Source organism: Equus przewalskii, chromosome 6 (assembly GCF_037783145.1).
Source record: "Equus przewalskii isolate Varuska chromosome 6, EquPr2, whole genome shotgun sequence".
In the NCBI taxonomy this organism is placed as follows: Eukaryota; Metazoa; Chordata; class Mammalia; order Perissodactyla; family Equidae; genus Equus; species Equus przewalskii.
In genome coordinates, this window is record NC_091836.1 from 32952565 (window position 1) to 32979452 (window position 26888).

Sequence of the window (26888 nt, forward strand, 5' to 3'; positions counted from 1 at the left end):
TGAAAACTTGCAGAATATTTTACACATTTCTCATATGCTTAGCATTAGAGTCTCTAGCCACAGTGATTCCATCCATTTCCCTCAGCCACCACACAAGTTCAGGTACCTTTCAGATTTTAATTAATCTGAACTGCTGAACTATAGTGGCCCCAACTATTAGTCTAGCTTCTTCCCACATGCTGCCTCTTATTGGCCATATACACTGCTTGCCAGAACAAGATCTGAAAGCACAGATCTGTCCCTTCCTCATTTAAGAAGTTTCAGCGGTTCTCAATTACCCATAGGACAATTGAAACGTTGTGATAAAAGTATAAGCATCAAAATTATGATTAAGCTTTGGATAAAATTAAAGAAGAAACAAGTGAAAGTAAAATTTGTAAAAAACTGTGAAAGTACTAATCTGATGGATTTAAGTGTTCTGAGTGTATTGACTATGCACAAACTCTTACCCTTTTCAACAAACATAAAAAAGAGAATGTTGGAGAATGTTTACATTTCAGAGACCACAAGAATATAATGAACAAAAGGCACTAGCCAAGTGAACGGCAGAATATATTTAAAATTTAAGTTTAACTCTGGACGTACTCTCCTTTTTGTCATAATAAGTTACAGTTTTCTCTTCAATGTTTACGGAAAAGTTGCAAGACTATCCTTCAAGATATTCATCTGTTAAAATAACATACTTTATATTTAATATTTAAGGATTGTAACTTTTAACCCAAGTTATCAATTAGAAAGTTTCTTGTTTAGGTTATTTAATTCTCAGCAAAAAACTCACATAACCTAAGCACTTGTTTTTCTCATGTACTAATAAATCTGGAGGTACAGTGTCCTTGGGTCAGCGACTAAACGCTCTCAAAGACTCAGACATTTTCATTTCATTGTCTTAAGATTGTTGGTTTTAGTCCTCAAGCTGTTCACCTCAGGGTCACAAAATGACTGCCTAGCTCCAGGAATCATACCTAAGAACAACTATATCCAAAGAAGAAAGCAACAGAACATGGCAAAAGAAATCCCCTCAAAACTCTGTCTCTTTATATCATGAAGCAAATCTCTCAAAGTCAATAGATTACTTCCCTTTAGTATGGACTATGCCTCATAGTCAATCTAGCTGCAAGGAGTACTGACAAAATGACCATCTTCCATTTTCAGCCACTATCATGAAAGGAACTTCTTGGAATTAGAAGTAAGAAGAGGAACATTTATTCAGTAAGCCACCAACACTGCCTGCTACAATCAAAATGCTTATGAAAGATAATTGTAATAGGAAATTGTGCTTGTTCAATTTAGCCATAGATACATTTCTCATTTTTAAGTAAATTGATTCTTTTAAGCTTTAAAGCAACTCATTTGCCCTAGCACATTTAAACCATGTATAAATATATGTATATTAAAAATATACATACATAAGTAAATATTTACACAGAGACTGCTTATATGAAGTGGAGGGAAAAGGGCATCATGCTATACATAATAGAGAGGGTTCCCTCATTTGTGAAAAATATCAGACTCTCTAAATATTCAAACTGCTCAAAATAAGGAGTGCCTCCAAAAGACATCATCAAGAGAGTAAAACAATGAAAGAATGGAAGAAATATGCACAAATCATCTATTTGATAAGGATCAAATATCTACAACACATAAACCACTCTTTAGTTCAATCATGAAATCACAATCCACTTTTAAATGAGCAAATTATTCAAATAGACATTTTTCCAAAGAATGCATACAAATGGCCCACAATCACATGAAAAGATGTTCACTATCATCAGTAAGCAGGGATATGCAAATCAAAACCACAGCAAAATATTACCTCTTACACACTAGGATGACTCCAATAAAAAAGACAGATAATACTAAGTGTTGATGAGGATATGAAGAAACCGGAAACTCATACACTGCTGGTTGGAATGTCAAGTGGTGGAGACACTTGGAAAACCAACCTGGCAGTTCCCCGAGAGTATAAAAACAGAATTGCCATATGACCAAGCAATTTATTTCCTAGTTATGTGCCTAAGACAACATGTAACCACACAAAAAAATATAAATGCATAGGGCTGAGGGTGAGGAATTTGAGGTGTGATGGCTAAAAGGAAGGAGAATCTTTGTGGAATGATAAAAATGTTCTAAAATTGATTGTTATTATGGTTGTATAACTTTGTGAATAATGTAAAAAACATAAAATTTTGCACTTTAAATGTGTGAATTGTATAGTATATAGATAATATCAAGAAAGCTGTTACCAGAAAAATAATAGTAAAACTTTAAAAAAAGAAGATGAAATAAAAGAGAAATCGAAAAACATTTTGAAGTGAATGAAAATATAAAGACAACATATCAAAATACATGTGATATAAACATAGTGCTTACAAGGCAATTTATAACACCTTAAGAAAATATCTATAGGCAATTTATAACCTAAAGAAAACTCAAGATAAATAGCCTTCATAAATATAGATGGAAATTTTTTTTGTTTTAGCAAATTAAATCAAACAATATGTAAAATCAAAAATGCATCAAGAAAAGTAAAGTTTAATCTCAGAATTGTAAAGTTGGTTTAATACCTGAATATGAATCAATGTAATTTACCATATTAAAAGACTAAAGAAGTAAAATCAAATGATCATCTAAACAGACACAGTAAAAACAAAAAACTGTAAATAAAAGGGAAGGAAATTTTCTCAACCCAATGATGGTAATCTTCAAAAAAACATCAATAGCTAACTTCACACTTAAAGGTGAAGAGTGACTCTTTTACACCAAAGAGTGGAAGCAACACAAAAATTTCCACTCTTGCTACTGTTGTTTGACATTGTACTGGAGGTTGTAGATAGCTCAATAGTGTAAGAAAAATAAGTAAATGGAAGATACATTGCAAAGGAAAAAGTAAGATTACTCCTAACAGAAAAGGACATGATTGTCTAAAAAAAATCCAAACAAATATAAAATAGTCCTACCAGGACTCATAAGGATTTTAACAAAGTCACAGAATATAAGATCAGTGTTATTTCTATTTAATAGCAAAGAACAAATGAAAATAGACATTTTAAAATGCAGGGCCATTTACAATGCACCAAAAATAATGAAACATGTATAAATGTAATAAAATATATGCAAATCTTTACACTGAACTATAAAACACTCAAGAAAAAAATCAAAGTAGACCTATAAAAATGGAAGTTACACTGTGTCTATGAATTGGAAAATTCACTATTGTTAAGATGTCCATCATGTCTAAACTGATATATATGTTGCACGCAATCACATTAAATTTGAAGAAGGATGATTTTTAGAAAGCTGATTCTCAAATATATATGGTAAACCAAAGAAACAAGAACAGCCTAAACAATATTTTAAAGGAATAAAGTTGGAGGACTCACGCTACCTGATTTCAACAGTTGTTATAATGCTACAATAATCAAGACAATGTGGTATTGGCAAAAGGAGGCACATGGTGCAATTGATCAGAACGTAGAGTCCAGAAATCAATCCATGTGCAGGCATAATTCACCTTATTGTTCTCCACTTTATTGGGCTTCCTTGACATTGTGTTTTTTCCAAATTAAAGCTTTCCAGCAACCCTGCATCAAGCAATTCTATAGGCATCATTTTTCCAACAACATTTGCTCATTTTGTGTCTCTGTATCACATTTTGGTAATTCTCACAATAATTCAAACACTTTCATTTTTATTTGTTGCAGTGATCTGTAATCAGTGATCTTTGATATTACTAACGAAACTGTCTTGGGGCCCCATGAACCACACCCATATAAGACACTTCACTTTTTTAACATTAAATATGTCTGTTTATACAAATATTTCTCAAACTATGAAGACGTTAACCAAAAATTGAACTATGTAGTAAATGTGCCAACTCCATTTATCCTAATTTGACTAAGTAAGCTATTTAAGAACTTATCTTTTTTTTGAGGAAGATTAACCCTGAGCTAACTCTTGCTAATTCTCCTCTTTTTGCTGAGGAAGACTGGCCCAGGGCCACTGAGCTAACATCTGTGCCCATCTTCCTCTACTTTATATGTGGGACACCTACCACAGCATGGCATGCCAAGCGATTCCATGTCCGCACCCAGGACCAGAACCTGCGAGCCCCGGGCCACTGAAACGGAATGTGCGCACTTAACCACTGCGCCACCAGGCCAGCCCCAGAACTTACCTATATTTTAGAGTTGAGTTAAGTTTTGGGGACCTAAACGCTCACTTTGGGAAAAATACATCTGTATTTTACAACTTGGATAGGGATTACATTGATTTTTTAAATTATTTATTAATCTACAAATCTGTGAACATTAAATGAATGTTCTGTGAACTTTTCAATATGTGTGTTATGTTTGATGGAAAAATAAGAAAAATTGGTATTTTCAATACACATCATACTAATGTAAATTATTAAAAACTCAAAATACAGGGGCTGGTCCAGTGGCGCAGTGGTTATGTTCAGGCGTTCTGACTCAGCAACTAGGGGTTTGCCAGTTTGGATCCTGGGTGCAGTCTTGGCACCGCTTGGCAAGCCATGCTCTGGTAGGCATCACACATATAAAGTAGAGGAGGACGGGCATGGATGTTAGCTCAGGGCCAGTGTTCCTCAGTAAAAAGAGGAGCATTGGAGGCAGAGCTCAGGGCTAATTTTCCTTAAAAAAAAAAAAAAACCTCAAAATACACTTATAATTAAAATAGAATTATAATTATTTTATCACATATTTCCAAATAAAATATTTTCATAATCTTTAATGAAAATGTATACTTGTTTTTAGAACATATTTTTTTTTCTATCAGGTTTTCTGAATTTACCAACAATTACCTACCGAGAATTCTTACAAATTATAACCATAAATTTTTTTACGATCCCAACAAAAAATATTGAGTGTAAAGAAGGTAACATAGAAATTTAAATTATTTTTAAAACCACCCCAAAATTTACAACTGAAATCATTCAAATACTGTAAGAGCTTTTTTCTTTCATTGACAAATTTAATGTTAAACAAATTTAGAACCAATTGCACTTTTTTCATTTCAAATACTTCAGAATAACAAGAAGCCATGATTTGCAGAAGCTTATGCATTCTTAGCTTAGATGATACTAGGAGGATACATAACTGGAAATGGACAAAGTATAGGAAATGAGGAGACAGAGACTGGGGCTTCTGCGGTGAACAGATTCAGGATTCAATCCCTGGCATCACATCACCACAGACTGCAGACCAATGGGTGACTGTTGTGCTCCTTGGGTACCCAAAACATAAACTCCTCCAGCATCCCCATGGGTTTCTTGTCCACGATGGGCACTCTCCCCTCTGCACATGGCTGCTGTGACTGGTGACCAGGTGGTGGTGCACCTCTTCAGTTGGGCTTTTTAAATGGATCAGTGAGTGCCATTTTGTCTCATTGTTCTTGCGGCTTGCCAAAGACACGGGAGTGGATCACATCAAACCTCCTTTACTCTTGACCTCCCAGGAGCCGCTTTCTAGCTACAATCAGACTGAAACCCCAACTGGACAAGGCAAAATTTCACTGGGCTGGGTTCAATTCCTTAACCTGTGACCCATTTGCTGTACTGTCTGCCATGCAATGTTTAGAAAACTCTGTCCCAATTTTTATCCATGGGTAAGAACTTTGGATAGAAGAATCTAAAAAGTTTTCCATTTAAAAGTCAGCCTCGGTGTTAAGGAAAATCAAGAACCTAATATCATTTCAATTCCTTTACATGATGGAATGAAATTGGTTCATAAATGGACCCCATTCTATGAGCACCAAAATAACATGTTTTTAAGATTTCTAGCATCATGCTTTCCCTTAAACTTAAATGGTTGGATGTTACCCTTTGAAGTTAATGTTATTTAACCTACTTAAAAGAAAAATTATAATTAATGTAATTAAACTTTTATACATAAAAGATATACCTTTAACATATATTAATTTGGGTTGAATGTAAGTGAAACAAAATTTTTCCAGTTTAAATTGTTCACAAAATAACTATGGCTATTCTGAATTTATTTTGCATTGAGTTTTTTATTATATTAATTAAATTATAATAAAAAAACACAAGGCTTGCATTTAAACAATTTTATTTATAAATAAAGTTTATTTTAATTAAAAAGTTAAGTCAATTAGATTTGCCAAGTCAACACAAGAAATTCGACCTGTAAAAAGAGACGCTTGACTTCACAGAATTTAGCCAGGCTGTTTGCTGATTCATACTCCACCAGGGGGTGCTGGTGCCGGCATATAGTACTCAGACCACAAGTTATGTGCTGTGACTGTGACTCACATTTTACTTTTTTGTTAAGTACCAAGGATTTATAGACATGGATGTTATACATCTTATTCTATGTCTTTGTTAAAGCATGCTAACTTCTAAAAACATGTCCTTTAGAGTAAAATTCAAACTAAAGGGTTTTAAGTTATTTGATTAACCAGGCCCCTTAGTGGTTCTAGACAAAACAAGGAAAGAAGCAGATAGTAGGCATGCAGATTCTACTTGAGGAATAAAAGTTTTAAACAAAATTATGACAGTGAGATAAGTATTGCAATAAATATAATTACCTTATTTTCTGCTCTCATAGCAGTAATTTTAATCAGATTTAAGTGAAGTTCTTAATTGGAATAGTTATCCCATAAGGATATTCTTATAACTGATGTTGTAGAACTTTTTGAGTCATGATATCTTTGTATAAGCATAAAAACTACAGAAATAGTTAAGTACAACCTCTGACTAGGACATATACTCTCAGGGACACCTTGACACTAAAGTCATTGGAAGTGGCAATGGACAGCAGACAGTTTATCTTCTGTGTAACACACAACACAAAATAATTTTGTAGAGCCCCATTTTCTATTTGTAAATAAATAATTCTGTTTGTTTCCAGCTGATAGCGTAATATCTTATAAGCCTGTTAAAGTCCACATACTACTATGAAAATTGTGACATGCCTCACCAGGGAGTCTCATCCCCGAACTCTTCAACCTTACTACCCCAGGAAATGATCACTATTATAAAAAGATTGTGATAAAACAGTTCTTTGTAACTCCCCTCTTTACCCCACTTTAAAATCAAACTTCTCCAGGGGCAGGTGCATTTTTCTAGTTGGGCATCAAACCTTGCAGACCATCTCTCCACAATAGGTATCTTGGCTGAGGACATTATTCCCATGAAAACTCCCACTTCCAAGCTCATTCTGAAACAAATCTTCAGAATTTTTCTCTGTTGCTTCAAAATTATTTCTTTCCCTCCATTTCTTTGTGAGATGGACAGTGGGTTCACAATCTGGGCTCTGCATTATTAGCTGTGTAGTCTTGAGAAAATCACATAGCTATTTCCTCACCTAAAGAACAGGATAATGAGACTTATCTTTGAACAGGATTTGTAAAAATGTGGCACCACAGTATGCACCACAGATTTAATTTTTCTTTTAGAGACAAAAGGGGAGTCCAATGTACATATTGAAAGAATAAATCCCAATATGACAAGATTTCTGTCATATATTTTTGCTTATTTTTGAAAGCAGGAAACACGTAACAAGGGGAACCCTTGTTACAAAGTACGGAAAACAAATCCTCTTGATATTATCCGTGGCACTGTATTCCGTAGCCAAGAATATCACCTTACCTTATTTTTTTTGAGGAAGATTAGCCCTGAGCTAACATCTGCTGCCAATCCTCTCTTTTTGCTGAGGAAGACTAGTCCTGAGTTAACATCTGTGCCCATCTTCCTCTACTTTATATGTGGGATGCCTGCCATAGCATGGCCTGACAAACTGTGCCATGTCCACACCGGGAATCTGAACCGGTGAACCCTGGGCCACCGAACCGGAATGTGCGAACTTAACAGCTGCACCACTGGGCAGCCCCATCACTGTAATTTTTAATCACAATCATAACCCAGAGATACACAGACAAGGTAGTGACAATTTCAACTCTATTTATGACACAATGTCACTTGACCAATGCAATAAATAGAGGCGTTCATTATCTGTAGGGATTGAGAAAGGTGGGCAGAACAGTGTTGCTCATTTGTTCTCAAGCATCTTATAGAATAAATAGCTTGGTCCAACAAGGTCCTCCATTCTTTAACATATGTGAGACTGAAATTCCAAAACAACAACCATTACTAAGAAACTGAAAAATTCTGGAAATTTTTATAGCTTTAAGATGTCCACAATTTTTGTCATTCCTTTTCCATTTTACCGCAATTATAAGTAATAAAACCCTTGATTTCAGAGAAAATAGGAAAGAAATGAATGGGTCAGACAGCACACCACTCATGGTTTACCTTAAATGAGAAAGACACACAAGAAAAATAGTAGGTAGTATTATCCTTAGGTAGCACAGGTCATCAGCCCATTGTCTCCAAATTGTGTGGGTCACTGTAGCACTGAGGATAACACTCCAGTCCAAGAATAGGCCCATAAAGTTACGCTATGTCTTAAGAGAAAAAAAGATATTGGAGCAGAAACCCTGCCAAGGAAAACTTAGAAAGATAAATGAGGAAAATGAAAAAAAGAACAGGAGGAAGAGGTTGCAAAGGAGCAGGAAGAAGGAAAAAAGACGCTGCAAAGGAGGCATAGATGGTTCTGCTCAGTTTATAATTCTCTTCATTGTTTTCTTCAGAGCAAATTTGATATCCTTGGTTCCTGAGGCTATAAATAAGAGGATTCAGCATGGGCACCACATTGCTGTAAAACACTGAGGAAAGTTTCTCCTGGAACAGAGACCCAGCAGAGGATGGCTTGACATCAACGAGCAGCACAAATCCATAGAAGAGACCAACTCGTGTTATGTGGGGGCCACAGGTGCTGAAGGCTTTGAACCAAACTTTAGCTGATGTGATGTGAAGGATGTTGAAAAGAATCAAAGCATACATAATAAACATAATAAGGCTGGATATTATGATAACTGTGCCAGTAATAAGAGAAATCACAAGCTCATTGGCATAGGTGTTGCTGCAGGAAAGCTGTAGGAGGGGGATGATGTCACACATGTAACTGTTGATAATGTTCGAATCACAAAAGTTCAGCCTGATCACATACCCTGTGTGGACCATGGCACCAGCAAACCCCCAAACATGTGAAACAGACATCTGCAGAGAACAGATCTGAGGGGACATGGTGATTGTGTACAGCAGGGGTTTACAGATGGCCACATAGTGATCATAAGACCATGGCTGTCAATACACAGCACTCAGAACTAACAAAAAAGCAGAAGAAAAATAGCTGTGTCATGCATCCTGTAAAGGAGATGATGTTCCTCTCTGAAAGAAAGATTATCAGCATTTTGGGGGTAAAGACAAAGGAATAACAGACATCAACAAAGGACAGATTGAACAGGAAAAAATACATGGGGATGTTAAGGTGCAAATTCAGGGAAATTAAATTAATTAAGCTCAAATTGCCCACCACAGTGATCATGTAGTTCACCAGAAACAGAAAAAACAGGGGCAGCTGGAGATCAGGTTGGTCTGTTCAACCCATAAGGATAAACTCAGTCACTGAGGAGTCATTTTCCACAGCCATTCACTTCCCAGGTTTGGTCTGCAGGAACTGGAGTAGAAGATGACATTAACAATGGACCCTCACTCTTTGTCTCCAGAGGGAGAGTTGGATCTGCTGATTTACAAGATCAAAGTTCTCTGAAGATACACAGCATGGCACCTAAACAGCAAGATTTCCTATGATTTTCCTACTGATTCCTCATTTTCTCCTTTACCCCTACTCATGTTGTTTGTCTGTGTCTAGAAATAATGCTAGTAGACTGCTAATGTTTTTACACATCACATCCTCCCTTCTCCCCAGTCTCCATTAAGGATCCAGGCTGAAAAGAGCAGTAAATAGATGGTGTTCCCCAAAACCCTTGATTTATGCAGTTTGGAGTTTGAAAGACAATTATGCAGACAAAGGTGATTCAACCCTCACCTTCCTTTTCCTGGAGTCCTCACTGTTGCTGGCTCTTAAGGGCTTTTTTACCCTACAGTTGTGAGGTCAAAGACAATGGAGGAGGCAATGTACGTGCAGAGAATCCTTAGTCTATGACATGCTAAAAGAGGTAATCTGGGGAGAAGGACATGATTCTATTTGGGAATTCACCCAGAAAGTTCTCTTCACTTGCAAGGAGGAAAACAACCCTATGTGAGCTCCAAAACAATCAGTTGACTCAATGAGATACTATTCCATGTTCTGTACTTGTGGGAAAATTGATGAGAAGCCCCCAGATTCTTCTCTCTGTCGTGAATTCCTTTCAAGTTAAATGAGCCTACTGAGGGTCGAAATTACTGAGCCTGTGTTTACATCCTGTGTCATAGACCTAACACTGGATCTTTTGAGACACAATGTTCTACTCAGTTTATAATTTCATGACAGGAATTCCTAATTCTCACTGAAGAGGAACAGGTGCCCCCTCCACCCCTTGTCATTTTCTTCATCATCCCCTTGAGTCTATGCACAGTTCTAAAAGAGGAAGTTTTGGGGCATGGTCACTTGCCATTTCTAGCACTTTCCTAGAGCCTCTGAAATTGCATTGGTGAGTATTAAATCACAATTTTAGCACTGTTTGTACTGGTGAATTTCATCTCCATAAAGAGATGTAGAAAGTGGTTAAGAGACAAGATGGGCCCCTCATAATAAACTGAGTTGAAATTTGGACATTAAACTCCTTAACTCTGAGACTGTAGACAGTGATATAACATTTCTGAAACTTGTATATATATGTTTTTATCTACTTATACCTATGCATATCTAGAAAATGAAACTAGTAAAAGAGCTATCTCATAGGGTTGTTGTTTGGATTAAATATGTCACATAAAGTATTTGAAACATGCCTGACAGGTAAAAAGAACCCAAGTAGTGTTGGTACCCTCGTTCCCTGCTCCTAATCCATATTTATTATATCAGGTCTCTCAACCTTGGCACTATTGACAGATTGGACTAGAGAATTCTTTGTTGTGGTGCTGTCCCAACTATTATAGGATGCAGAACATCTCTGGCCTCTACCCATTAGATGCCAGTAGTTGCCCCCCATCACCAGTTGTGACAATCAAAATGTTCTCCAGATGTTGTCATATGTCCCCTGGGTGGCAAAAACACTCATGTTTGAGAATTATTGATCTTTGTATATAGTCTGAAATTCTGCCATAACTGCTTCACAGACAGTTCTATTTTATGTCTATTAATGTGCTCAAGCTCAAAGTGCTCCAAACTGAATTCAGCATTTTCTTATGATTCCCAGTGCTGCTCCTCCATTTCATCATTTTCAAAGTTACCGTCCAGGGAAGTCCTCCATAAACTAAACTTAAGTAACTTCTCACTCACTTTCTTCATCCAGTCTCCAAATCCCAGAGAATCCATCTCCTTGGAAGACTAGGTCTTTCCTCTTACTTATACAGCTTCTGGTGTCTCTTTTCACTCCAAATTTGGATTACTCTAACAGTTTTCTAACTTGGACTCCTATGGAAGATGAAAATTTGGACCTTTATTATGCCCCCCAACATCACTGCACACACACACACACACACACACACACACCCGTTTATTTTCCTGTTCTCCATTCCTAATTTCTAACAATATGGTAATAATCATAAATTAGTTTAGATCAATATTCCTGTGTTACATTATTAATACTATTTTAAGCACTATTCACAGCTAATCCATCATATATTATGATTGTTTTTTCTTTCTATACTTGCTTTCATTTGTTTGTTTTTCTTTTTGTTCCATAGATTTTTCCTGATTCCTCCTCAACTTCTTCTCCAGCTCTTGTAAACTTGTAAACCACTTCTCAGTATATTCGTTCCCTGATATTTAATTTCATCTTCTTAAAGAAGTCTTTCCAGGATTTCTTGAGCCACTTCTGTCTTGACAGATTGTCTTCTGGCTGTGATACAAATCTGAAATCTTGAGATCTTCCTTTATCCCTGTAGTAGTGATTCCTTTTATCTCTATCATTCGCTGGGTCCTCTTATTCCCTGATCTCCCTATTTCATATCTCACTATTTCTTGGTTTTCTTATTCTGTTTAGTACAAGACATATTACCGTGGTTTCTTGGAAAAGATGTATGGAATGAAATTTTAATGACCTAGCATGTCTCAAAATACATTTATTGTATCTTCCTATATATTGGCTATTTGCATGGAAATAAAAAACTAATCTGGAAGTCGCTTTACTTCAAAATTTTGATAGCAATCATCAAATCTTTAGAAGTTCAATACCTCCCTGAATCTTGATATATTTATGAAAATTGGTTACTTTCCCTCCATTTTGGAAGTTTTTAAGGTCGTATATTTCCATTGTTTTGAACACCCACAATATTGTGTCTTATTGTGTATCTCATTATACATCAAAAGGAGCATTAGTTGAGCCAGTCTCAGTGGTCTAGTGGTTAAGGTTTGTGTGCCCACTTCGGCAGCCAGAGTTTGGTTCCCGGATGTGGAGGTACACCACTCATCAATTATCAACCATGCTGTGATGGCAACTCACATACAAAACAGAAGAAAATTGGCAAGAGATGTTAGCTCAGGGCAAATATTCCTCAGTAAAAAAGAAAAAAAGGAGCATTAATTCATTCCATTTAGGAAACTCAAATCCTTCAGTTCTGGAACATATTTTTTGTTTATAAAAATTATTATTTTGTCTTCACTGCACTTTATGTTCTTTCTGGAACTTTTGTTATTCAGATCTTCAATCCTGAATTTCCTCTTTTTGTGCTGCATTTTCTCTTCTATTCACCATCCTTTTACTGTACTCTCTAGGAGATAACTTCAACATTTTCTTCCAGGATTTTTACATATTTTTTCTTTTAGCTATCATTTCTAATGTTCAAGGGTATATTTTGTTCCCTTTTCTGAAGTTTCTTCCTCTTGAATGCTCTCTTACCTCCAAATTATTTCTGCTTTTTCAAGGTGTATATTTTATATTAGAGGTTATCTTTGAATGTCTCAGAATACTTGCCTAAGTATTGACATTTAGGAATGTGATCTAAACAGCTAATTAGAATCTCCATGTGAGGGCTTAGTGCTTACCAGCCATGGGCTTCATTGTATAATGTCTCATTTCAATGAGGAAACTCTTAGTGGCAATACTAACAGATCTTGTATCATGTACTGATTTGATCACCCAGAAAAGAGTCTTCCAATATTCCTGAAGGATATAATTCTAGCTTTCAACATACTCTGAACTAAGATGAGAAAGTAGAACAGCGATGTCGATGTTCATTAATGAAATTTCTACTTACTTTCCCTGTTTTCAGTATAGTAAACTTTCCCTCAAATGTGCAGATAGTCTCCTAATTGAGAAGCTCTGTTTTACTTTCTAATTAAGGAGCTCTGTTTTACTTTCTTTAATGAATAAATCTCTAGTCTTTTACTGGGTGATAATGGAAGTAGTCATCTGGATACATGGAAATGTAGAGAAGAACTAAAGGTCCAATTGCTTCTTAAGCAGACTTTTAAGCATTCTATTTGTTCTGTTCTCATCTTCTTGACTTCTTCGAAGATACTTGGTACTACAAAATTCCGAGTATATGAGAGATAATATGGTATAAACCACTTGTTTTCTTGGTTTCCACAGTTCTATTTTAATGTCAGATATTATGAACACATCAAATCAAATAATACTCATTTATCTACTTTCTAGCTTCTATAATTTTGTGGTTGTTCCTCTGTATTTTTTTATTTTATTTTTTATCTTTGTGAGTTAATGTCATTTTTTAATTTCTTTTCTGTAATGTTAGTGAGTTTCAAAAAGAAATAGAGACAAGTTGCCTACATTGTCTGCCATTTTTTCCTATCTTTTTTTCTTTCTGGGAAAGATTCACCCTGAGCTAACATCTGTTGTCAAACTTCTTTTACTTTTTTCCCTCTCCAATGCCCCAGTATATAGTTGTATATTCCAGTTGTAAGTCCTTCTAGTTCTTCTCTGTGAGCTGCTGCCACAGCATGGCTACTGACAGACGAGTGATATGGTGCTGCATCTGGGAACCAAACTGAGGGCCACAGGAGTGTAAAACACTGAACTTTAACCACTAGGCCATCAAGGCTGGCTCAAGTTTGTCATTTTTAACCAGATTCCTCTGCTTTATTTCTAATATGACACCAAGGAGCACGCTAAGTCCTCAAGAACCTGGACCCTGGCAGTGAAAGCTCCAGGTCTTGTGTACTTCTATTCTACTCAGAGTAGATGGTGCATGAGGCCTAAGACTCCATCAATAGACTCTCTGTTTATATTAGAGATTTTACTAATTCATTTCATCTAATGAATGTTTGTTCATCATTTAGACTGCAAGATGCAGTGAACACACACAGAATGAGATATAGGCAGTGCCCCTTTGATTTCTCAGTATAATCAGAGAGATAATCAAAGAACTTGAGATTTGTACCACTATTAGGAATTGTTAGTGTTGTTACAAATATAGGGAAAACCAAGAACAAATATTCCTTGAAAAGATTTCAAAGATGTATATCTAAATTACTCCTCCCAAAGAGGTAGAGCTTAATTCCTATTCCTTGGATTTAGTGACTTGATTCCAAAGAATTCAGAATAGAAAGAGATACATAGTAAATTTACAGTGGAGAGACCTGACAGACATCACTTGAACCAAGTGATCAGAGTTTACATCACCAGGGATATGTCATGTTGATATCATGTAGACCTTGATATAATGGATACTTCACTCTATATCGTTCTTCTCCAAACCTATAACTCAGTCTAATAATGATAAACTATCATAATAAAAAATAAGGGCATTCCACATCATTTCTCACCAATACTTTACAGAATTGTTAGAGTGAAAAAAGAAAGAAAACACAAAGACTGAGAAATTATCATAGATCTGGGAAGAGTGAGGAGATATACCAGCTAAATGCATTTTAGCTTCCTAAATTGGATCCAGGAACAGAAAATGGCACTAGTGGAAAAAATGATGAAATACAGATAAAGTCAGTATTTTCATTAACAGTGTTGTTACAAGAGTTAAATTTTCAGTCTTGGGAAATCTATCATGGATATGTAAGTTGCTTAAACTGGGAGAATTTAAGTGAAGGGTATGTACAGGAATTTTCTGCACCATCTTTGCAACATTTCTATACATCTAAAATTATTTTAAAATTAATAGTTTATTTTAAAAAGCACAAATCTCCATCCTACAAAAAGTAATATCTGATTTTATGTAAATAAACCACTCTATAGATTTGGAAATGTTAAGTTCATCCTTTCTACAAATATGAAAGCACATTTGCACACACATTTGTCCTTTGCAGAGATGGACCAGAGTCCCACTTCATGCTTAGGGGGAATCCCCATTTTGTGTCATCTTGGTGAGACGCAGTACCAAACCTCCCTCTACAGAAGCCACAAGTGAGAAAATCTCTGTGCCTATATTCTTTGACAAACAGAGGACAAGCACATTGACCTAACTCAACCAGTCTCATACCTGGGATTTAAATATGGAGTAAATGTTGCAAATACAATAGGACAGTTGAGAACCATTTGTGAAGATGCAGATGTGTCTAGGGGCTGTGTCAGTGGAAACAAACAAGGTGGAGACCCTGAATTATCAGGGTAGCACTGCAGTCAGACTGTTCCTCTGAAATGTATTCTGGTCTTGGCCCATGGAGTTGCATTGCTTCTGCCTATTCCCCAAGTCTGATTTTACAACCTCACACCAAGTCTCTGAATTCCCAATATTCTTTCTATTAACTCCCTTTATATTTAACAGATCCAGGGTCACTTTTATTGCTTTTCAACATAAACCCTGATATGACTTTTTCCATATGTATAAAGTTGAAGCATGTAATAACTAACAAAACATATATTTGTAAAATGGGATAAATTATGAATTAGAAATATGAATAAACAATAAAAAAGATTTTTGAGTGTTTTAATTCAATTAATCATTGAAATTTGTTATAATTTTCTTTGTACCTCAATTCTCAAAAGAGAAGGACCAAGCTTCCTTTCAGGCAAGCAATTCTTGGTTTTCCAAATACTAAGTTTTGTTTCACATAACATCATCCCGCTTGCTACAACTTTGGATTTTTGACCCTGAAAGTTATTAGAAATAAGTTACAAACAGTTTCTATTTCTTGAAGAAGATGAGTAAACTTAACGAAAAGGACATTGTTCAGTGGAACTTCTATCTATGACTAAGTGAGAAAGTCAGTTAAATTCTCCCCAACAGCAACTATAAGCTTGAACAAAATTGGCAAAAAAAAGGCTTTTAGCGCTCTGGAAATCAACATGCTGAATGCATATACATAGGAGATTCAAAAGGGCACAACATTAAGTAAAAGCTAAGAGCATATTTGACCATGGCTCGAGCTTTGAACTCACTGCCTTACTTTCCACAGATACCTCAGCAGACGTCAAAAGCATTACTGATTTGATTTGCTCGAGCTCAACTTCTGTCCAATCATTGGCTGACTACTCAAATATGCTGATGCAAGAGCATCTTTCAGATTTCAGACTTAAGGAATTGAATAGGAATATTTTTAAATCTCACTAGACTGACTCCATCCAGCCGAGATGGAGTATGCTATTCCTCCTTACTCCTCCTTCTTAAAACTAAATAATCCTGGACATAACATAACAAAAGAAACATAGAAAGACTCTGAAAGATAAAAAGATGGTAGATTGCCAAGTAATCTCAGGACTTGAAGTCTGTGGGTAGTGAGTTGCCTGGACTTTCTTTTTTGCCTCCTATTTATCCCAGATAGTACACTGGTTAAGCCGGCAACCTCAAAGCACCAAAGATACAAATCAAAAAAAAGAAAAACGAAAAAATCTTTGCTCTAATTAAAGGAACAGGAAAAATGATGGCCTAGCAGAATAGAAAACATTTTCTTTATCATATCTACCCAACAACAGCCAAAAATTAAAGCAAAATTGTCCCTCCACTCATTCCAGAAAGGCCAAGTAGAGAGCTAAATTTCTGCTACCCTCTGCTTGTTTGTATTAAGAGGTGGTTTGATTCTCTTGCTGGGGTTGATGTTAGCAGGGCCAAGTGAGGCAATAGGAAGTGGAAATCAGATGCTGCTACCAGCATGGTGTAAATTAGACTGAGCAACAATCTGAATAACCTCTCTTGCTTAGTAGCAATAAAGATGAACAAAGTGATGGTAATAGCACCTCATATTCCCTGCTGATATAGTGTCAATGGAGTCAAGTGGGGAAAAGAGCTTCCATACTACTCAATAGCAATGAAGTGGAACAAGATTGTGTAAGACAGCTAGTTGTTTTACTTATTCCCACTCCTTGTTGTCAATAGGGTCCATCATAGAGCCAAAGTTTTATGCCCCACCTAGCAGTTGTAAAGTATTGTGAGTTAGTGCTCCATTTTGGCTGAGGAGGTGTTGAAGAGCTGAAGTGGGAGTTAAATTTTTATCCCATGAGTGACTAATGAGATGGTGCGAGTCAGCACTTCAGTTTCACAGGACGATGTTCAGGGCTCAACATGGTAAAGTTTGTATAATAATAATTTTTTTTAAATCCTAGTAGGTTTAGAATCAAAACACCTGAGTTCTTGTCTCAGCTCAATGACTTAAAAATTGCGATTTGGAACAAGCCATGAACATCTCTGTTCGTTAGTTTCAACGTCTATGAAACGGGAACCAGGATCTCCTTCCCCATGTACCTCGCAGTTCTTCCCTGCGGTACACAGGGAGAGATGTGACAGTGCAGAGAAAACTGAAACACAACACTCCTCCTAAGAGAAAAATGTAAAATCCTGCGCATATCTCTATTTTTTAAGTGGATCACTTCAATTTTACATCAGAGAGAGACTTTAAACACCCCAAGTGATTTCACCAGCTCTCCAAATAACAAAGAAGATGGGAGTCTCTGTCCCAGGATTTAAATCTTCTCACACTGAGTGAGATTTCGCTATTTATAGGTGCATATTTTGAACAAAATCCCTGCATATAAACCAACCACTTCATCTTGTTCTCAGATGAATATACGGTGAAATGTTCCAATGTTCGCAAGAAAAACCAACTATGCCAGACTTAGGGAAAAATATCACGTCTTAGCCAACATGGACATTTGCTGATATAATCGATTTTCTAGAGTAATGTCACCATTTAAGACCAATTTTAGAATCGATCCACATGTAGGATGTAACTCTATTATATTGCATTTGAAAATCTACCTTTATGTCAGTCTCTTACATTGTCCTATTTGTTTGTCATATACATCAGATTGCCACACATTGCCAGGGACTTAGTAGGTAAAAAATTATTATTTTTTTTAACATAAACAAATGTACGAATGAAGCCATAAATGTATTCTCTGGCCAGATTCAGCAGGTATTTTCTGCACAGCCCTGTCTCTCTGGAGCCACCGCCAGGAACCATCTACCTGAATGTGCATATAAAGATGAAAAGTGGGTTGAATATTACGCAATTGATGTTAGGCAAGGATCTCATAAAATAGACTTGAAGATACTGTATTGTGTATGTGTGTCTTTGTGTATGTGTCTGTGTCTTTGTGTGTGTCTTTGTAGGCAGGCAGTGTAAAGACGAGTGGAGAATGCGGTTCAATAAAGTTGAGAGACCAGGAATTAAAGAGATATAGAACTCAAGACCCCCTTTTACTTCCAGTTTTCATCAGTCCTGAACCACAGTTCACCCTGATCATGCTCCTTCCAAACCTGATCCTGAGCAACAATAGCAGCTCCCTCAGAGAAATTTTACACTCAACAAATTCGGGATGTATTCAGAGAACTTTCTTTCTGGGCCTTAATCAGGAGGACCATTTCCTGTTAAGCCTAAAATCTCGAAACTTTCACACTGACTTAGAAACAGCTGTCCTAGTACACAGGCACATCTGTACCTGCTTAACTGTCAGCTTTGACAATTTTAATGGAACCATAGTTTGCCTCGTAACTTGTCAGTGCCATTCACATAACACAAAAGAACAAAAAGTACTAAGGATGACTATGTTGTGTGTGTAAAACTTGATTCCCGGCCCTTTGAAAAAAGCCCAAATAGATGGACACATAGTGCTTTTGCTAACCAAAAATTCCTTAAGTTTCTTCACAATCAGCTAGGTTGCCTCTTTAAAAATGTTACCACCTTTGGGGCTGGCCCCGTGGCTGAGTGGTTAAGTTCACGCGCTCCGCTGCTGGCGGCCCAGTGTTTCGTTGGTTCGAATCTTGGGCGCGGACATGGCACTACTCATCAGACCACGCTGAGGCGGCATCCCACATGCCACAACTAGAAGGACCCACAACGAAGAATGTACAACTATGTACCAGGGGGCTTTGGGGAGAAAAAAAGGAAAAAAAATAAAATCTTTAAAAAAAAAAATGTTACCACCCTTAATTATTACAAACTGTATTTAAACTATTTTCATTAATTTTTTCTAATTAGTTGAAGACAGAAATTATTTTTCAAGAAATTTTTCCTGTTCTGTAAATGAAAGAGATTTGATCAGAATTTTGAGACTCACTAAACAAAAGATTAGTGACCAGATTTAAGCCACTCTTTGGGTCACCTCAAATCTTGATAAAATACATAACAGAGTGCACGCAGTTCTGGAGGGTATACAAAGGTTTCCAAATAGCATAGATATTATTTATTCATTTAGATACAATTTTCTTTCAATAAGGAAAATGATTTTTTCAAAAATGTGTAACTAAAATAAAAACATTGAACTATAATCCAGCCAAGATCAAGTATTTTCTGTAAATATAAGTGGTAAAGTTAAAATGAAGCATGTCAATGTTGGGATGAGGAGATGGAGTATGAGTGGTCAATTTGAACCATAGACATGGATTTAGGATTGACAAACTTCCAAATATAAACAAACAAGCAAACTGACAAACCAGCTATACTAAATTTTAACATACCTAAATATTGAGTGGAGATTAGGAAAATGGTCAATAGTTAATACTATGAAAGCTACCTTAGAAAACATGTGTCACTAGACACATCAAATTGAGATTTTTTTAGAGTAACATTTTTTTTCTCTTTTACCAAAAAAATAATAATCCAGCATCCTTTCCAGCAAAGATATTGTCAACATTTGGTTTATGCACCAAATATATTTTTTAGTTGCCATTGCTCTCCCAGCTGTAATTTGAGATTTTTGTATATAAATATACATATGGAAGTAGTATATGGAAGCCAAGAAAAGCAAGAGTGATTTAGTTGTTCCCATGCCTCTAGCCCTGTTGTTTAACTGTTTTAATATCAAATAACAGACTCTTTCATGATCTAGAAGAATGCTTTGATCTCCATAACATTTCTAGGGCCTTCCAGAAAGGAGAAAGTCACAGGTAAAGGCTTTCATAATCAATGATTTTCCTTTCTAAATTCCTTCTTCCTATATCGAGTTTCAGTTACACCACATTATTTTATCTCCTGTAGCTGCTGCTCTTCTCTGTTCCCCAAATGTGGCCACAGGTATTCTACCTTCATTGCCCAAAACATTACTAATGCACAGACACTGTGCATTATAGTTTTCAAAGCTTTGTGGACAGTGAGATGTATTCACAATGCTCCACAGAATGATACAAATTCAAATTGAAATGCAATTTCTAACCCTAATGACCATTCCTCCCACCCAGACTTCTTATTCATTAGCCATGTGTCTGTTGAGTCCTGCCAAATGACATGTTTCAGTGCTCTATTCTCTCTCATGCTGTATTCTCTGAATAAGTAATATTTGCAGATACTCCAAATTCAGTTTTTTTAATTTGCAGAAAAAGTAATCTCTCTATTTGAGCCAGTCATCTCCTCAATATACTAGTACACAAATTCTCTTTCACAGCAAAAAGAGCCATCAAACTGTTTTCCTAAACAAAAACAAAAACAGTAATACTCAGCCTGTGAGAAATTCATGTATCTTCCTGGAAAAAAAGTACAGTCAACTTTCAAATTAGCAATAATTTCTAATATTCCATGCTTACTGAAGCAAAAATAATAGAATCAACACAAATTATGCTACAAAGAATAGTTTACTTAAAACAGAAGCCTAAGAGTTTTGATTTTTTCTTCATGAAGTTGTGTGAGTTTCAGTAAATCATTAATCACTCTGAGTTTCACTTTCCCATCCATAGAATAAATATATTTTGATATATATTATGTGCTGGTTTGACTGTACAAAGACATGAAAGAGAATTTTCCCCAAATGAAATTTAATACATAATGTTTACGTATACAAAATGGATTATGCTTGATAGTCTTTATGGAACCTTTAATCTCTAGCATTTAAAGAAGACATATTCTTGCCAATAGGATATTGGAAAGGATAGGAGTCGAAACAGATTATCTGATTCATGCTTCTAATATCAAGTAGCAGTAAGCGCACATTCAATGTCACTCTCGTGGGTCCTAATTAGATTATTAGAAGATCACTCACATTTTTCTACAGGAAAAATGAAGTTCAAAATGACAAGTAAAAAAAAGAGATAGTATATTTCATATTTAACATTATTACTAAACAGGAAAAATGGTGGAGAGGATACCATGGAAACGGTGAGCAAAAATAGAGGACCTGTTCAATAAAGACTGGAAATAAATTGTGAGACAAGACTCAAATTTCCTTTACCATGTTAAGTGAAAAATAAGATTAAAAAGCTACCCATAAAAATATTTTAATTAGACATACAGAATCCCTTTGTCCTGTAACTACATGCATATATAGAGTTTTTGATCAAAACTTTCTCCTACTCAGAATTTTTCTCAGAGCAAGTTTAACATCTTTATTCCTCAAGCTATAAATTAAGGGGTTCATCAAGGGAACTGTATTGGTGTAAAAGACAGAAGAGATTTTTCCCTCATCCATAGACACAGAAGAAGATGGTTTGAGATACGTAAATGCACTTGATCCAAAGAACAGAGAAACAGCAATTATGTGGGAACTGCAGGTACTGAAGGCTTTGGACCTGCCCTCTGTGGAGCTGATGCGGAGGATGCTGGAGAGAATGAAACCATAAGAGATAAAGATGGTGAGACTGGGCACAATGACGTTGATGCCCACCACAATAAAAACAACCAGCTCATTGACATAGGTGCTCGTGCAGGAGAGCTGAAGCAGAGGGAGAAAGTCACAGAAATAATGGTTGAAGGTGTTTGCATCACAGAAGGTCAGTCTTAGCATGCATCCAGTATGAGCCATGGCACCAGAAAATGCCATTAAGTATGAACCAAGCATAAGGCTGGAACACACTTTAGGGGACATGGCAATGTTATACAAATGTGGTTTACAGATGGCCACATAGCGATCATATGCCATTGCTGTCAGCACATAGCATTCAGAAATACCAAAAAAACTCAAAAAGTAAAACTGGGCCATGCAGCCAGTGTAGGAAATAATATTCTTCTTGGATATGAAGTTAATTAGCATTTTGGGTGTAAAAACAGAAGAATAAAAGAAATCTATGAAAGACAAATTAAAGAGGAAAAAGTACATGGGGGTATGTAGGTGTGAACTCAGCCCAATTAAAATTATCAAGCCCAAGTTTCCTAACACAGTCACCATATACATTATTAGAAACAGGAAGAAAGGGGGAGTTGAAGAACAGGATGATCTGTTAATCCCACCAAAATAAATTCTGTCACAAAAGAACCATTTCCAGGAGCCATTCTTTTCTAAGGAAATCTGTGGACAGAAGAAGAAAAAGTTATACAGAGAACAAATCAACTCTTCCTGAAACATGTCCTATCAAAAGAATGGAGTATGTGCTGGGAAAGTCTGAGGCCAGCTCAAATTTGACCCATAGAAATTGTTTTACCATTATCGTGAGACTGAGTGACAAAAACTTTCCTTTATTAGAGTCTTTATTAGCTAAATAAAGCAAAGGGCACAAAAACTTCACCTGCAGCGTGAAGGCTGCTTCTTCCATACAATAACGACTGCTGGGAAAACCAAAGGAAAAGGGAGAAGAAGCTTCTACTTGGTCGGAATCATCCTTCTCTTGTCAATCATTTCTTTATTCACTTGAATCTTCCCCTCACCAATAATATTCTAGTCAGCAACTCTAGCTACTTGGTGCTGGCCACTAATACATATTAGACTTGATGGGGTGGAAATGAAAGCAATGTTTCTAATCCAAAATCGAGAGACCCAAATCTAGGAGATGTTAAGTTACTTACTTCCTCATGCCACAGAGCAATAGCCATAAACCTAGAAGCATGAGAGTTCCGTCCATGCAGAGGGAACGTACCAATTGATATAATACATCCTTTGATGCCACTAATACCTCTAATTATTCCTGTGGCCCCCTCAAGAGGTACTTTTACCAATTTCACTTGACACTCAGGACTACAAATACAGGAAAGAAAGTACCATATCTTAGATCCTTGGACTTCCATCTCAAAGGCAGGAACAGTAATATAAATGGAATTCAAAAATTCAACCTTCTTAGGCCAGAAAACCTTCGTGTTTCCTTATCATTGTAATTACCCCCATGGTCATGGAAGGGCAACTTAAAGCTCTGCAGTTTGCTTGCTTCAGTTCTAAGTGGATGCAGTCCATGCTTAATTTCTGATTTGCCCTGGAAATCTTTCAGAACTGTAGATCATAATTTCTCGTTACGATTTTCAGTCTTCTCAAGCAGTAGACAATTTTAAGCAATCTTTTTGATTGCCATTTTTACTACTCGAAAAGACACAAAGGATTAAGTGTGAGTGTAGTAACATAATGCATTCAGTTATAAACACTGCAGAAGCTTGCTCAATCTCTTCCCCAGGGAACAGCTTCTAGATGTAATAGGGTACTAGGGGACTGTGATTACATGCAGGACCACATCTGTCTTTAGTTCCTTAGGGACCCAAAAGCTGACTCAAGTTTTCCCTTCACTGTAGCGATTGTACATCGCCCAAGGAAGAGTCAAAACTGAACTCTCATTTCCCATTCAGCAAGATGGCACAAGAGGAAGCCCTAGACCCACCTACCCTAGTGAACCACTGATTAAAAAAGGATTCGTGTACAAATTTCCTTTGTAAGAAATCCAGATACTAGTTAAGAGGGTCCTGCACCCAGTTCAAGCAGGAACCAGTCATATTGAAACAGTTAGAGAAACTCAACGTATCCTCTTGTTTTAAATCCATCTTTGTGCTTCAGGCAAAATCTCCCATAACTGAGCTTCTTCCTGGGAAGGGGAAGAAGGGCACTATGCAGTCAATCCATGGACATTTTGGGGGGCTGCCCAGAAGACTTCCTTCTGCATAGCCTGTCTCCTAAATTTGAGAGACACAGGACATAGCATACTTCAGCTGCCCAGGGTGAGAGAGAGCAAAGATGGTGGTTTGGGCTGGAAGTTGTCATAGCCCATCCCCTGGCTCAGTAGAGAGTTGGGAATTGAAAACCCTGTTCTTCTGCTTCTCCTTTGTGAAGGAGAAATTTGTACCATGCATGAATAACCCAGTTTATATGGAGGTGGGCCAAGGAATTGGTTTTAGTCTTACTTGGTTTAGAGTACTCATGAGACTTAGCACACTCTGGATCTGAGAGGCCACTAAAAGCAAAGAAAGTGAGTTGGACTAACACAAAGGTGAGAGGCCTGGCAAGAGGCTGAAAAATTCCCAAATCCTGGTAACTTCCAATTTTCTGTGACCTATATATAGAAAGATAAATCTCACAATAATTGCCCTATGAATATTTACATACCAAAATAAAGTTTCAACTACTTATTTACTTTCCACTTTACTTATGTTAGCCAGCCTGACTTTAGATGGTGGTCTATCCTGATTTCCAGGAACAATGTTTATTCAGCAAGGTGAGATATAAATACTCTAACCCAGTATTATAGGACTCAACAGAAATTTACTTATTGCTGAGTCATCTCTAAACCTGAATTACAACCGTAATATCTGGTTCTGATTCAATCATTATGTTTTATAATTCCTCTGATGACTAACGCACAGTACTTTCACCATGCCTAATATTTCCACATTTTTATGTTTCAAATACTTTTCATCACAGATATCAAAAATGACACCTGAAGAAGTTCTTCAAGGTAAGACATTGTGAAGAAAGTAAAAAAGGTGAAGAAAATGAAATTATATAATGTAGAATGAGAACTATACCATCTTTACATTCACCTAAGTAATAATAATGACATATAACCTACTACAATCTATACAATGGGATTGTACACTGGCCTACTTCCTCGCACAGATTCTGGTGGAAATTCTTCATTCAGTGTGATTAAGAGGTTATTTCTGCCCTGGACAGGTCTGATCTAGATTACTTTGTACATTACTCTATCTCTGTTGGTCTCTTCTGTGTGGGTCATTCTGTACTAGGAAGACTGTGTACTTGGGCTTTTATTCTCTGTCTTTCCTTAGAGATTAGTTTAACATTTAATTTAAGTATAGGTATAAGCAGTCTTATAATCTTTATTTACTGTGAAATTTAACATAAATACATATAAAAGTCTACAAAATATACTTCAAACATTATATAAAATAAATAGCTTGTAACAAGCATGCAAATCCAAAATAGAATATTGCCAGCACCCCAGAGCCCTCTAGGTGCTGGTATTTGGTAGTAGATCCATTAATTCTTACATTCTCCATCTTGACTCTGTTGCAATCAATGTCTAGCTTTTCTTTACACCTTCATCACTAGGGTAGGGCCTCATGGTCATTTGCATCCAGCCAGCAAAAGGAGGAAGAGAATATGGAAATGATCATTATAGTCTATCCTTATGTATTTCCATTTATTGTATAGGCCAATATAAAACAAGAACATATTCTGCATATTCTAAATTAGAGAACAGAGCTGTCAAACAGAAAATGGGAAAAGTAACTTTCTCGACATTTTTCTTATTTTAGCATTTGCTTTTGTCTTCACATTTTTTTTTAACTCACTGAAACCATTGTTTCACTGATACTTAAAATTATGGTAAATTTTGTATAATACTAATTAAAATATCCTGATAGATTTAGAATCAAAACACCCAAATGCTAATCTCAGATTAATAACCAAAATGTTACGATTTGGAGCAAACCATGAACACATCTGAGTATCAGGTTCATCATCTGTTAAATGAGAACTAAGATTCCTTCTCCTGGGTTTCTAGTATTACTTTCCTGGAGAATACATACACTGACAGATGTGACATTGCAGAACAAACAGAGACATGATAAGAGTAATTATAAAACTTGTAGTATAATATAGATATTATATTAATACTTGTATTTATAGTAATCTCTACATTAATATTAAAGTGGTTTAATTTTACTTAATGTCAGAGACAGACTTGAAACAACCCAGGTGATTCTACCAGCCCTCCTACTCACTAAGACGAGAATCTCTGTCTCAGAATCTAAAACGTCCCCACACTTGAGTATGCTTTTACTGTTTAAAGGAACATGTTTTGGACAAAAAAGCCCTGCATATAAATGAACTACTTCATCTAGTGCTCAGCTGATAATACACTGAAATGTCCTGATGCTTGAGAGAAAAACAAACTATGCCAGACTTAGAGAAAAATCCATAATGTCCCCAACATGGACATTAATACAATAAAAAAATTAAGATATAATTGTAACCTCACAACAATTTAGAATCCATCTATACGTAGCGTGCAGCTCTACTCTGTTGTATAATGAAAAGCTACATTTATGTCTTTCTCCTACCATGACGTATTTATGTTTGTGAAATATAGCCCAATGCTACACATTGCTAGGCACTTATAGGTACAAAACACTTTGTGTGTGTGTGTGTGTGTGAGAGAGAGAGAGAGAGAAAGAGAGGGGGAAAGATTAGTGAGATTTAACACACTTTTGGCCACCTCAAATAGTGATAAAATATGTAACAGAATGGATGCACCTCTGCAATGTCTACAAGGATTCCCAGATAACGCACATATTATATACTTATAGACATACACTTTTCCAATAAGGAAAATAATTTTCTCAAAATTATTGTTATTTATC

The 26888-nt window shown here is 36.2% G+C and overlaps 1 protein-coding gene and 1 pseudogene across 1 annotated transcript; both read right to left on the bottom strand.

Annotated features, from left to right (window-relative positions):
- Positions 1-8592: 8592 nt before the first annotated feature.
- LOC103566532 (olfactory receptor 8C8-like) lies at positions 8593-9527 on the bottom strand (annotated as a pseudogene).
- Positions 9528-21654: 12127 nt separating this feature from the next.
- Positions 21655-22586, bottom strand: LOC103566531 (olfactory receptor 8B3-like). Its single transcript, XM_008542961.2, is given in 2 exon segments — positions 21655-22508; positions 22511-22586. Coding segments are annotated over 2 exon segments (930 nt in total).
- Between the last annotated feature and the right edge of the window lie 4302 nt (positions 22587-26888).